Below are 12,122 nucleotides of genomic sequence, written 5' to 3' on the forward strand. Positions count from 1 at the left end.
AAACTGCGCTCCATCCCTCCTCAAGCCTCTTGAAGAAGAGCTCGAAGACTATCCGGGCCTCGTTTTTGATGAAGGGATACTTGCGATTCATGAACCATTTGATCCTCTGTTGCATTATTGGGATAGCCTTGAGAGAAAGTCGAGATCAGAATATTCCGGAGAAGTCACCTCTGAAATCATCAATGTTCATGCGCTAGCAACCCTGCTTGAGTGTGTCAAAGAGGTACCGTTGGTAAGGAGGTATGTCACAAGTCGCGAGAACCGCGAAACCACAGGTTCTACGACCTTTGAGTTTCTGTGGACTTTCTTCCCTCCGGGTAGCCTTGTGGTGGCTGCTGTCTCTGACCACGACCAATTGATGAAGGTTGAAGCTTGCAAGCCAGCGCAACATGGCGATGATGAAAGTCAAGATGTATTTTGCAGTATGTATGATTGGGTTCAAAATACTTTGAAGAAGGTGACTTATAAAATGTCAATACCACGATATGCTGGTAAGAGACATCTGGAGGGATTTCCATGCTGTCCCTTGAAATATCACCCGACAAAAGTAGAAGAGTCAGAGACCTTGGATCGTCTTTTGGAACGAGGGGAACGATTTTGGGAAATATGCAAAAGGAGTCGGTCTGAAGGTGGGTTACATTATTTGTATGATGGGCCAGCATGGATGTTAGAACAGAATCTTGCAGTAAGTTGTCTCAAAGGATCTGACAAATCGTTGACTCTCGCTTGTAGGGAGGGAATCTGTCTCACATAGGGTTGTACAAATCCTCTCAAGTCAGCATATCGTCTTCGGGTTCAGTCAAATTTGCGAAGGTGAGATTTATCGTCACTAGTCCTCGTCCTCTGATATGCTGCTAATGTAACCGGGCTCTCTTAAACGAGCGAGTGATTCTTGACCCTTTAGCTTATTCTCAACACGCGCTTTCCAGAGCAGTTCTAGGTAACTGGGAATCTACAACCAATTATGTTAGATGCGGCTATAGACGTTGTCTAGAAGCCCATGTGTGCGATGAGAGGTTCGGGGGAGAGAATGAGAAACCCGGAAAAGATATTCTGATGCTACTACCCTGGAGACATCTTGGCTTTGCTCTCAACAGCAAAAAATGGGCACAATTCTCCATCGAAATGTCTCACCGATTTCATACAGCGACTCTTACACTGAGTTCAATATAATGGCCCTCTCGGATAGCGATAGAGAAACACTCAACTTGCTCAATATGAGAGCTGAGACTTTCGTTGAAAGGCTTCGCACAAAGACAATCTCGTGAGAGATCTGATACAATAAAAATATAACAGGGTCTTTCGTGTGATGATGAAAGGTTAGATACCTCGCCTCTCTCTTTATAGACGTGCTGACCAAGTACAGGGAGCCCCGGCACAGGACGGACGCTTGCCATCGAACTTCTAGCAGAACATCTCAGCTGTCCAATGCTCATTATCAATGTCGATGACATTGACAACAATGACAGAGGCGATACTTCACATATTCTATTTGACTTAGCCCTGCGTTGGCAGGCTTTTATCATTGTGTAAGATAACCTGTTCTATGTTTAATTAAAGTTTTAGCTAACCAGGACCTCAGGCAAGACACAGCGCCGATCATTGATATGACAACAGACCAGTCGGCATCGAAGGCAGTCGGTATGTCAAATCCAAATCGCAGGTGACAGTAACTAAAGTTATAGCCCTCACTCGAGTCTTAGAGTGGTCACAAGGTAACTCAAAGGATGAAATTGACCCCCAATTCTCCAATTACATTGATCTGATAGTTACTACACAATTTGGCCTCACTGATGTGCAGAGTACGAGTATTTGGAAAATGTTCCTAAATCAGCTACGACCAGAGGCTGTGCTTGACATAACAGCAATTTACACTGCTATCGAAGATGTGTTTACGATATATCCACTCAATGGATCACAAATCAGGAAAGTTGTCCGCACGCAGCGTGTCAAATGATTTAGTTTGATTTGATTATAGCCTCTGAATCAAATCAAATCAAGTCAAAATTTGCTGAATCAAATCATAATCAACTATAATTAACTATAGTTAATTATAATTAATTACCCTTGATTTTTTTTTGACACACTGTCCGCACGGCACTCGAAACATCCAGCTCGGAGCATAGGAAATTGACTGAACAAGACTTGTACAAGTCTTTGGCTACTGTCACTTCGCAAGAGTACGAACTGGACTTGGTGACCGATGGTACATTCTACGAACAAGTGGATTATACCGAAACCCTGCATGGCGATCCAGACGTCAAGGAGCTCCCGGAGGCTTCCTGGTCTTTACCGGCCGATGGCCGTGTGGATTTGACTTTCGCGATGGATTCTTTGATACGCTTAGCCCCTTCCTCAAGCGGTGTCCCACATCCATTACGCTCAGACATGCATCCATTACGCTCAGTAATGGCCTTTTATCGAGACCTTCTCCACTGCGGTGGGGATTTCTACATCCTTGATTGGGGCTGGCCGAAGGGCCAGTGGCGACCCTCATCTGGCCTGGTGTACCGTGTTGGAATGTTATCGCAACGAGCAGAAGTTGTCTGGAATCGAGAGCAATTAACTTACAGGCCTAGGAAATATAAAGACACCATAAACGGCCACGGTAAACCTTGGCCCCGCCTGATGTGAGTGTTGCAGAAGTGACGACAAGTGTTTTGCTTACCGAAAAACAGCCTGTGCCAGGGGATCTACAGACTTCTCTCCAAAGAAAATACTTTTCAGCCCCGAAGTCCTTCCCTGGATGGGGAGGCCAGTATCCTGGAAGAATTTCCGCTCTTGATGTCTCACGACAACGGGACAATTTTGAAGCACCTGGCACTACATACTCACTGTCTCTCTCAAACATCTCATATGGTCTCTACAAATCCTTGTGGAATTTCATATGGAAGGGGAATTTTAAATGAAGGCTTTCACATTGTTTACTTCGAGATCTTGAGCTCCTATTCGCAGGCCATAGGCAGCTGGGATATTGAAAGTTTCTATAATCCAGACCTGCCAAAGTTCCAAAAGAGCGCCTTCACTGTAAGACTAGAAACCTCAGTCATTAAAAAGTCGTGATGCTAACTTTTCCAAGCTTCTGTCAGTGCCTGGAGAAACGACGAAGTTAGATACAGACTATTGGACTTTTCTATGCTTCACGGCCGAGGGATTTGCATTTCAAGACGAGAAACTATAATCACCATCCCTCAAATGTCAGTCAATCTACTATATCGCAGCAGCTATGAAAAGAATTGTGATCCATTGGGACTCAATACTGAAAGGCATCGAAAGAATCATTGATGGTCACATGTTTATGTACCCAGAGAAACTGCAAGCTACTTTCGTCGAGAATGAGTCATTTTCTCAGTCTCGAAAGTTCTATTGGGCTATCAAATCGATTAACGAGTTCGTCAAATACTTGAGCGACGACATCCAGCAGTGGAAATTGTACCGGGAAGCTCGTGTGGCCCGGTTCATCGTACCGAAGACCGAACACTTCAGAATCGCCAAAAACATGGGCAAGCCATGGTATTCTGTCAAGGCCGCCGGCGAGGCGGCAACAACGGCCTGCGAGGAGCTAGAGGGCTTACGGCGGCGGTTTGAAAGCAGATTGGAGGAAGTGAAAGTCATGAGGGATGGGGTAAGTGGTTTCTGATACGTATGAGATTAGCAACTGTCTGACGCCAAACAGCTCTTCAACGCTAGCGCTGTTATCGAGAGTCGCTCAGCAACTCGACTAGGCGAAAACGTCATGCTTCTGACGTACATAACCATCTTCTTCCTCCCTCTTGCATTCTGCATGGTAAGTTTCGAACACTTAAAAAGTCCATAAAATCTTCAAGCTGATGGGTGCCGTCAAAAGTCCGTCTGGAGCATCAACGAAGCCTATGGACGAAAGACTCTCGCCTGGGTTTCTGTCCTCGTAGCTCTCGCCACATACCTAGCCACGTTCAATCTCAACAACGTAGTGCGGATTCTTCGAGGCGCGGTGAACGCAGTGTATGAGCCACGAAAAACAGCTCTTGTTCTCGCTATGGTCAAGGACGAGAAGATTGAGTGGAGAGATACGGGCAAGAAGTTCGAGGCGTACCGGCTGATCCGCCCGGATGACACCCCTTCCGAATGGAATATTCCTTTATTTGCTTTGCGGAAGATTGTACGGGGTTTTCTGGGACATTTTAAGAGAAGAGGGTGGTGAGAAGCAGACCGCGTAGGCTTTCAGCAAACTGAGATTTGTGATGCTCTGCAAAATGTTCCCGCTTTCAGTATTATATAAGGATGAGAATAAAAAGAGATTGTTATTAGACTGTTCAAAGCTTTGTGGCTGTTCAAAACTCCCATGCCGTCCTTTGCCCTCCTTGAACAAAGCAGCACCTTTGACGCTTTCCGCACTAATAACATCCACCCCATGTTCAAATTCATTCTGCATAGCACCCTCGAACGAGCTCGCATTATACGCACTATAACAGCACGAATCAAGGTCCAAATTCATATACAGCTGCGGGAAAACCAGTAACTGACTAGCAATAGCAGTCGCCTCCTCCAACGCCTTCCCCTTCGGCACAACCCGATTCGCAAGTCCCATAGCAAGCGCCTCTCTAGCATCAACAGGCCGACCAGTCAATATCTTCATTGTCAGACATTGCTGGCTCTCTTCCCCAAGCTCCCCTTTCCTCGGAGACAGTGGCTTATGCACAAGATTCACAACACAGATCATCTTCCGGCATACTTCGACAAGCAGTTCATTGCAAGACCATCCCACAGCTGTCGGGAAGATAACGGCATAAAGTATCGGGAATACAGGGCATTATTTTATGAAGGCCACTAAATGCCCTGTAAGGTCTTACTTTAATTTCCCTATCCCTTCGTCCGGTGAGACATGGTCCGTACTAGCAAGGGGGCCTGGCTCAGGGCGAAAAGACGTACCTTTGCTTAGAAACTTATTAGTCATAAATCGCCTTTTTGCCCTGAGCCAGGCCCCCTTGCTAGTACGGACCATGTCTCACCGGGCGAAGGGATAGCTAGTCCTAGTCCCCTGTAAGCCCTGTAAGGGTCCCCTGAAATGTGGCTTACCTCGCTAAACCTCTGATTTCAATTATTTTTTAATTAGTTTGATTCTATCTATAAAAATAACTATCTAATATATAGCCACTTTCTCTTGGCCCTTGTTCCTACCTTCTTTATACTTATTTCCCCCTTCCAAACATATTATCTCCTTTATATAATCAGGAATTACTATAATTCACTCTTGAATCTTGCTCTGGGAAAGGTCTTCCCAGCATTTCTCCCATCTCACTCTTAGCTTCTTTCTACTACTAGTAGGTCTCCGCTTAGTAATCTCCTTTTTCATCCAAAACCAGGCTTTTTCAGTTATATTAAGATTAAGTAAGTTCCTTAACCAAAGTAACTTTATAATCTTTTATAGATTATAAACCTTCCTTTAATAATATAACTTATAAGGTCTTATACTATTCTCTTATATAAGGGTATAAAGATAATTCTTTTAGTATTTCCTTATAAAGAGCAAGAGCTTCTTAATTAAGATCCTGTTTTAATATTAGTACTAATTAATTAATTCTTATTTATTTTTTATAATAAAAGTACTAGTTTTCTTATTATATTTTTATATTTTTTATACTTTTCTAAAAGTTCTCCTATAAGCCTTTTTCTATTTTCTAAATTATTTCCTTTATTTCTTTCTCTACTTTTATTTATTAGCCTTTTTAACTAACGAATTCCTTATATTAAAATTAGCTTTATAATCTCTTTTTTTTTTTATAAAGTCTTCTTTTTCTATATATATTAAGGCTTCTTTTTAAGTAAAAGAAAGAATCCCAAAATATAAACTCAGAAAACTCTTTTTATTTCTTTTATATATAATACTTATTATATACTTCTTTAAATAATTTTTAAATATATTTCTTTTCTCTTATTTCTTCTAATTAAAAAATAATCTTATTTATAAAAATTACATCTTTCTAATTATTAAATATCTAATATTCTTATTTTAAGTACTAGGCTAATCTTTCTATTTTATTAAGGCTATTTAAGCCAGGCTCAATTATTAATTTATATTAAAAATAGCCTATATAAGTAAAAACCTTTTATATAGTTTTAAATATAATTTTTTTTATAGTTTCTTTTCTTTATTTCTTTTATAATTATAATATAAGAAAAGCCTCTTATAATAGTATTTTAAAAAACAACTTTTAAAATATATTTAATTATTTTAGAAAAGATTATAAATTAATTAAATCTTGGTATATTAAGTATATAAAAGATTTCTAAAAGTATATACTTATTTTTTATTTATTAATATTTTCTAGCTATAACTATAAATTAATAAAGAACTATTTTAGATATTTCTATAACTTTTCTAATTTATTTTAAAAACTTCTTATTCTCAGATATATAAAGGCTTTAATTCTAATATTAGTAAAGTTATAATAAGTTAAAACCCGATTTATATACTTAGCTAAAAGCCTTTACTAAGTTATATAATATGCCTTTTTGGGTTAATAAAATAATTATATATTATTTAGAAAACTCGAATACTTTAGGGAATATAATTCTATTTAGTTAATTAAATTACTAGTTTTCTTTATATAAAGATCTAGCCTATAATATTAGAATTCTTTCTTTTTTATCTTTATTAACTAGAGATTATATATATAAAGCTAGAAATAAGAAGTACCTGAACTTATATATAGAAAATAAAGCTCGAAATAAATAAAGCTAGAAATAGACTTTATTTAAAACTATTTATAAAGCTAATACTTTAGTAAACTTTAGAATATATAAAAGCTAATAATAAAAAGTGCCCGAAATTATATATAAAAGCCAGAATACTAACTTAACTAGTTAATAGTAGGAATTATTTGGGTTTTCCTAAGCCTGGCTTAAAAAAAGAAAACTATTAGATTTCTTTATTATATAAAAATTTAGGAATAATACTTCTAGTAATTAATTAATTAAATAAATAGCTATATTATAAAGCCAAAATAGTAAATAAAGTTCCCTAATAGCTATAAAAAGCTTTTATAATATAATTCTAATAGTTATTAAAGCTAGTTATATAATAAGTAAACTTAATAGTAAATCTAGCTATATAAATTAAATTAATTAATAAATATATAATAACTTCGAATTTTTTATAAATATAAATACTTTTTTTATTTTATATATTTCTTTAATTTCTTTTTATAAGATAATTAAAAGCCTGCTTCCCGAATTCTAATAAGTTTAATAGAAATAACTTAGTTCTATATTTCTAGTTTAAAAAACTCTTATAAATAAAACTAGAAATTAATAAAAATTTAATTAGTAAAAAGAAAGAAAGAATTTAATACGGGTTTAAATACTTGTCCGGGAAAGTAATAAGCTAGATATATTTATAGCTAGAATATATCCGGAAAAAAGAGAGATTTATAATTAAAAAACTATTTAAATAAATAAATCTAGTCTTTTATAGTTCTCAAAAATAATAAAAAGCCCTAGTAAAATTAAATCGAATTTAGTAAAAATTAATTTCCTTAGGTAAATTCTTAAATAATTTAAATAATTTAATTCTAGAAATAAAAAAATAGAAATAATAAAATAAAATTAAAAAAAAGTATTTTAAAGTTATTATTATAACTAAGCTTATAAAAGAAATAATAGAAATAAAAAAAGAAGAATTATATAAAAAGTACTATTTCTAGTTATAAATAATTAATAATTAGCTAGCTAAAATTAAAAATATAAAAGCCTATTACTCGAACTAGTTAAATAAAAGACCTAAGAGTCTTTTTTTTATACCTAAAACTACTTTATTTATTTAGCTAATAGAATAGAAGCCTATTATAAGTAATATAAGATAATAATTAAAAAGTACTTCTAATTAGGTCTTTTAGAATAAAATTAATTAATAAAAGAAAAAAAAACTTTATTTTTAATATAATTAAAATAATTATTTTATATATAATTATTAAGTAAAGTTATATTCGAGCTCTTTTTTCTAAGCTTATAAATAAAAAAGAAAAAAAAAGAAAAAATAGATAAAAGTAAAAATAAAAAATATAAAAATATTAAAAATAGCTCTAAAAAAGCAAAAATAATTCGGGAAAAAAATACTAATATCTTAAATAGAAATAGTAATAGAAATAAAAAGAATTTAAATTTATTTAATTCGGGAAAAAACTAGTTTCTAATAAAAATTACTATTAGAAATATAAGGAAATAAAGTTAAATTAGTAAATTTAAAAGTAATTTCAGAAAAATATAATTAGACTTTCTTTTCTTATATTAATAATAGTTAATAAAAAGTATTTTATATAAACTTTTATTAATACTAGATATATATTATATGAAATAATTAATTCTTACTTTACTAATTAATATAATCTCTAATATATACTAATTATTACTAAATAAATAAAGGCTTTTAATAAAGTAATACTAGATATAATTAGTAAAATAGTAATATTTAGTATAAATATTAATAACTATTACAAATCTCATATTTTTCTTTATATAGTTTCTAAGATCTCTAGCTTAAATATAGTTTTAAATATATAATAATTTTATTTATAAGATTATAGCTATTTATCTTATTATTAGGAATCTTAATATAAAATAGAATAAGTAAATTACTAATTCTTAGCCTATAAATAATAAATTATATATAGGTCTTAATTACTTTATTTTCTTATTTAATTAAAAAAAGTAAGAAAAGAAATATAAAAGTTTTTTTAGCTAATTTAATAAATATTTAAAAAGCCCTAGTTCGGAAAAAGAAAATTAATTCTTATATAAAGCTTCTAAAATAGTATAAGAGTTTTTAAAAGATATTTTATCTAATTAAAATAAAGAAATTAATTATTAAATTAAATTAGAAAAAGTTAATAAAAAAGAACTTATTATATTATAGAACTTATTATATAATATATCCTGAAATAAGCTTCTAGTATTATAAAAATTACTTATAGAATTACTAAATAAAGAATTTATTTAAATAAGTTATTTTTCTATTACTATTTCTATTTTTTTATATAAAAACCTAATAAGAAATTATAGTTTTATATAAATTACCGGGGTCTAAATAAGCTTAAAAAAAAGAACTAATACTTGCTTTTATTAATTTATAAGATTCTTTAGAATATTAGAAAAGTAAAATAGTTTATAAAGTTTAATATTATAATAGGTTTTTATAAAATTTATATTATTAAAAAAAAACGGTCTTTTATATAAGATATAGATTCTGTAAATAATTAGTAACTACTTTTAATCTAATAAATACCTGAAAAATATTCTAGAAATATATTAATTAAATTTTTAGGGATTTTCTAAATAAGTTCTATTTTATTTATATAAATAATATTTTGGTTTATTTATTAAAATTAAAAGAAAAGTATTATAAATATATATAAAAAGTTTTCTAATAATTTTAAGAAATAAATTTATAGCTAGATATTAATAAATATAAATTTGAAATTGAATTAATAAAATATTTAGGATTTATTATAGAGGCCGGAAAAGATATTTATATAAATCTAATAAAGATTAAAGCTATTTTAAATTAGAAAGCCCCGAAATTAATAAAAGATATATAAAGTTTTCTAGAATTTATTAATTTTTACTAATATTTTATTTGAGAGTTTTTAAAAATTATTTAATTATTATTTGATTTTATATATAAAAATCAGGTATTCTTATAAATAAATAAAGTAAAAACTACTTTTTAAAAGTTTAAGAAAATATTTATTTTGGCTTTAATTCTAGTATAGTTTAATTATAACTGAGAAATAATTCTCGAAATAAACTTTTTCGAATAAAATATAAATAATATTCTTATATAAATTAATAAAAAAAAAGTCTTATAACTTTATATTTTTTTCTTGAAAAAAATAACTTTATAAAATATAATTATAAAATCTATAATAAGAAAATACTTATAATTATTTATTATTTAAAGAAATAAATTATAAAACTAAAAAATATTTACTAGTTTAAAATCCAAATAAATTATAAAAATCTAAAGTATTTTATAATAATATAGAAACTTACTAAATAGTAAATAAGGTAATTTTTAATTCTCTTATAATATAATTTTGAAATCTTATATATTTTAGGAAAGAATAATAAATAAGTAAATATATTTTTAAAATAAGAATAGAACTTTTTTAATAAAAAAGAAAATAACTATTATTAGTCTAAAATATTATAAAAACTAGAAAGCTTTAATAATTTTTCTAAAGATATAATTCTTATAATATTAGTATAAATAAGAAAATGGATTAAAAAAAGCTTTATTTAGTTTTCTAAGCTTAGCTTAAAAAATAAAAAATAAAAAAGAAATACCTAGCTAGAAAACTAATAAAATATAGAGATTTAATTTATAAATATAAATTAGTAAAAAAAGTAAAAAAAAAGAAAACGGCATTTCTTTTAAAATAAAAAGATCTTTCTATATTAGGCTTAAGAAGCTAAAAATAAAATAAAAGCTATAATAATAATAGATAAATAAAGTAATAAATAGGAAATAATACCTAAGATATATTATAAAAGCTTTAGTATAATACTTAAAAGAAAAGCAAGCTATATTAGGCTATAATTAAAATAATATAAAAAAAGAAATAAATGTTTTTTACTAATTTAAAAATTAAAATATTAATAAGGAAATATTTATTATTTTAATTAAAATAATTTCTTTTCTAGAAATAATAATAAATTCCCGATTTAGAAAAGCTTTATATAAAGCTAATTTAATAAACTTATAACTCGATTTAGTATAGCTATCTAGAATAGAATATTATAAATACCTTTTTTATATAATAATTCTTTTAGTTAAATATATTAAAATAAATATACTAGTTTATATAAAACTATAATATTTAAAAAGAAATATATAAAGAAACTATTATTAGAAGTTCCTAAAGCCTTTTTTATTTCGAATTAAATCTAATAAAAGATTTTAATTAATTTTATAATAGAACTTTTATTAAATAAAAAATATACTAATATAATAATATTATAAATTATTTAGAAAAAGAAGTAATACTTGAGTCTATAATAAATATTATAATAAAAATAATAGTAAAATAGTTTATAAGAATTTATTATTACTAATATAAGTTTCCGAAAATAATAGTTTCTAATTATAGAAAATAATTTATAAAAGTATTATAGACTAGAATATATAAATTACTAGATATTATTTATTAATTATTTATAATATATTATTCTAAAATAAATAGGTTTATAAAAAGAATAAACTAGATAATTAAAACTTTTCTTTATATTTTTATAAATTATAATTAAATAAACTAAATAACTTTCTTATTATATACTAAATTAGTAATTAATAATCGGAATATTTTATTTATAGAAATTATATTAAGCTAATATAATTCTAGAATAAAATTAGTAAAAAATGCAAAGAACTATTATTTATTTAAATAATAGATAATATTATATATAAGCTTTATAATATATAAGAATAAATATAAGCTATAATAATAATAGTTTAGTAATTTCAAAAGAAAATAATAAACTAAAAAAAAAACTAGGTTCCGGAATTTAAGATTAGAAATAAAGTTTAGTTTAATTTCTAGAATATTCGAATAAATAGGCTAATTAAAAAGCTTAATACGAAATATATTAAATATATAATAATTAAAGTAATAGAAAGCTATAGTTTTTAGTTTAATATTTTCCTAGAAATATATAATATATATTATAATAAGCTTCTTTAACTAGTTATAATAAACCTATTACTAAGCTAGTTTTAATATAACTTATAGCTATAACTATAACTTATAAGTAATAAAAACAAGTATAAAATTAAATGAATTTTTAATAAGAAATATATAAAATATAATTAGAAGCTCTTAAAAAAGCTATTTATAAAATAAAAGAATTATATATATTTTATATAGAAATTATATTTTATATTTAAGGAAATAATAATATTAGAAGCTTAGAAAAAAGTTATTTAATAAAAAGAAGCTTTGCCTATATATTTATAAAGCTAATATTTATAAATAAGAAAAGAAATAATATAGTAAATAAAAACCCGATTTATATATTTAGCTAAAAGCCTTTACTAAATTATATAATAAAGGCTCTGGCTTTTATTATATAATATTTTTTTTGAGTAA

General features: G+C 28.5%; 4 protein-coding genes across 4 annotated transcripts; 3 read left to right on the forward strand and 1 right to left on the reverse strand.

The window, feature by feature from the left end:
- Positions 1–1,250: 1,250 nt before the first annotated feature.
- K444DRAFT_385916 (uncharacterized protein) lies at positions 1,251–2,141 on the forward strand. The gene is made up of 4 exons (XM_024872385.1): positions 1,251–1,319; positions 1,367–1,529; positions 1,583–1,641; positions 1,686–2,141. The coding sequence occupies exons 1-4, from the start codon at positions 1,310–1,312 to the stop codon at positions 1,955–1,957; spliced, it is 504 nt and encodes a 167-aa protein (XP_024737964.1). The 5' UTR covers positions 1,251–1,309; the 3' UTR covers positions 1,958–2,141.
- K444DRAFT_385938 (uncharacterized protein) lies at positions 2,142–3,272 on the forward strand. The gene is made up of 3 exons (XM_024872387.1): positions 2,142–2,630; positions 2,679–3,027; positions 3,080–3,272. Exons 1-3 carry the CDS (start codon positions 2,326–2,328, stop codon positions 3,179–3,181), a joined length of 756 nt encoding a protein of 251 aa, XP_024737965.1. The 5' UTR covers positions 2,142–2,325; the 3' UTR covers positions 3,182–3,272.
- Positions 2,985–4,279, forward strand: K444DRAFT_588556 (uncharacterized protein). Its single transcript, XM_024878063.1, has 4 exons — positions 2,985–3,027; positions 3,080–3,625; positions 3,677–3,787; positions 3,848–4,279. Exons 2-4 carry the CDS (start codon positions 3,227–3,229, stop codon positions 4,181–4,183), a joined length of 846 nt encoding a protein of 281 aa, XP_024737966.1. The 5' UTR covers positions 2,985–3,027; positions 3,080–3,226; the 3' UTR covers positions 4,184–4,279.
- K444DRAFT_720850 (uncharacterized protein) lies at positions 4,204–4,984 on the reverse strand (the record flags this gene model as incomplete). Its single annotated transcript, XM_024888493.1, has 3 exons — positions 4,204–4,228; positions 4,293–4,612; positions 4,982–4,984. 3 exons carry the CDS (start codon positions 4,982–4,984, stop codon positions 4,204–4,206), a joined length of 348 nt encoding a protein of 115 aa, XP_024737967.1.
- Positions 4,985–12,122: the final 7,138 nt, after the last annotated feature.

Source organism: Hyaloscypha bicolor (genome assembly GCF_002865645.1).
Source record: "Hyaloscypha bicolor E unplaced genomic scaffold K444scaffold_57, whole genome shotgun sequence".
NCBI classification, from domain to species: Eukaryota; Fungi; Ascomycota; class Leotiomycetes; order Helotiales; family Hyaloscyphaceae; genus Hyaloscypha; species Hyaloscypha bicolor.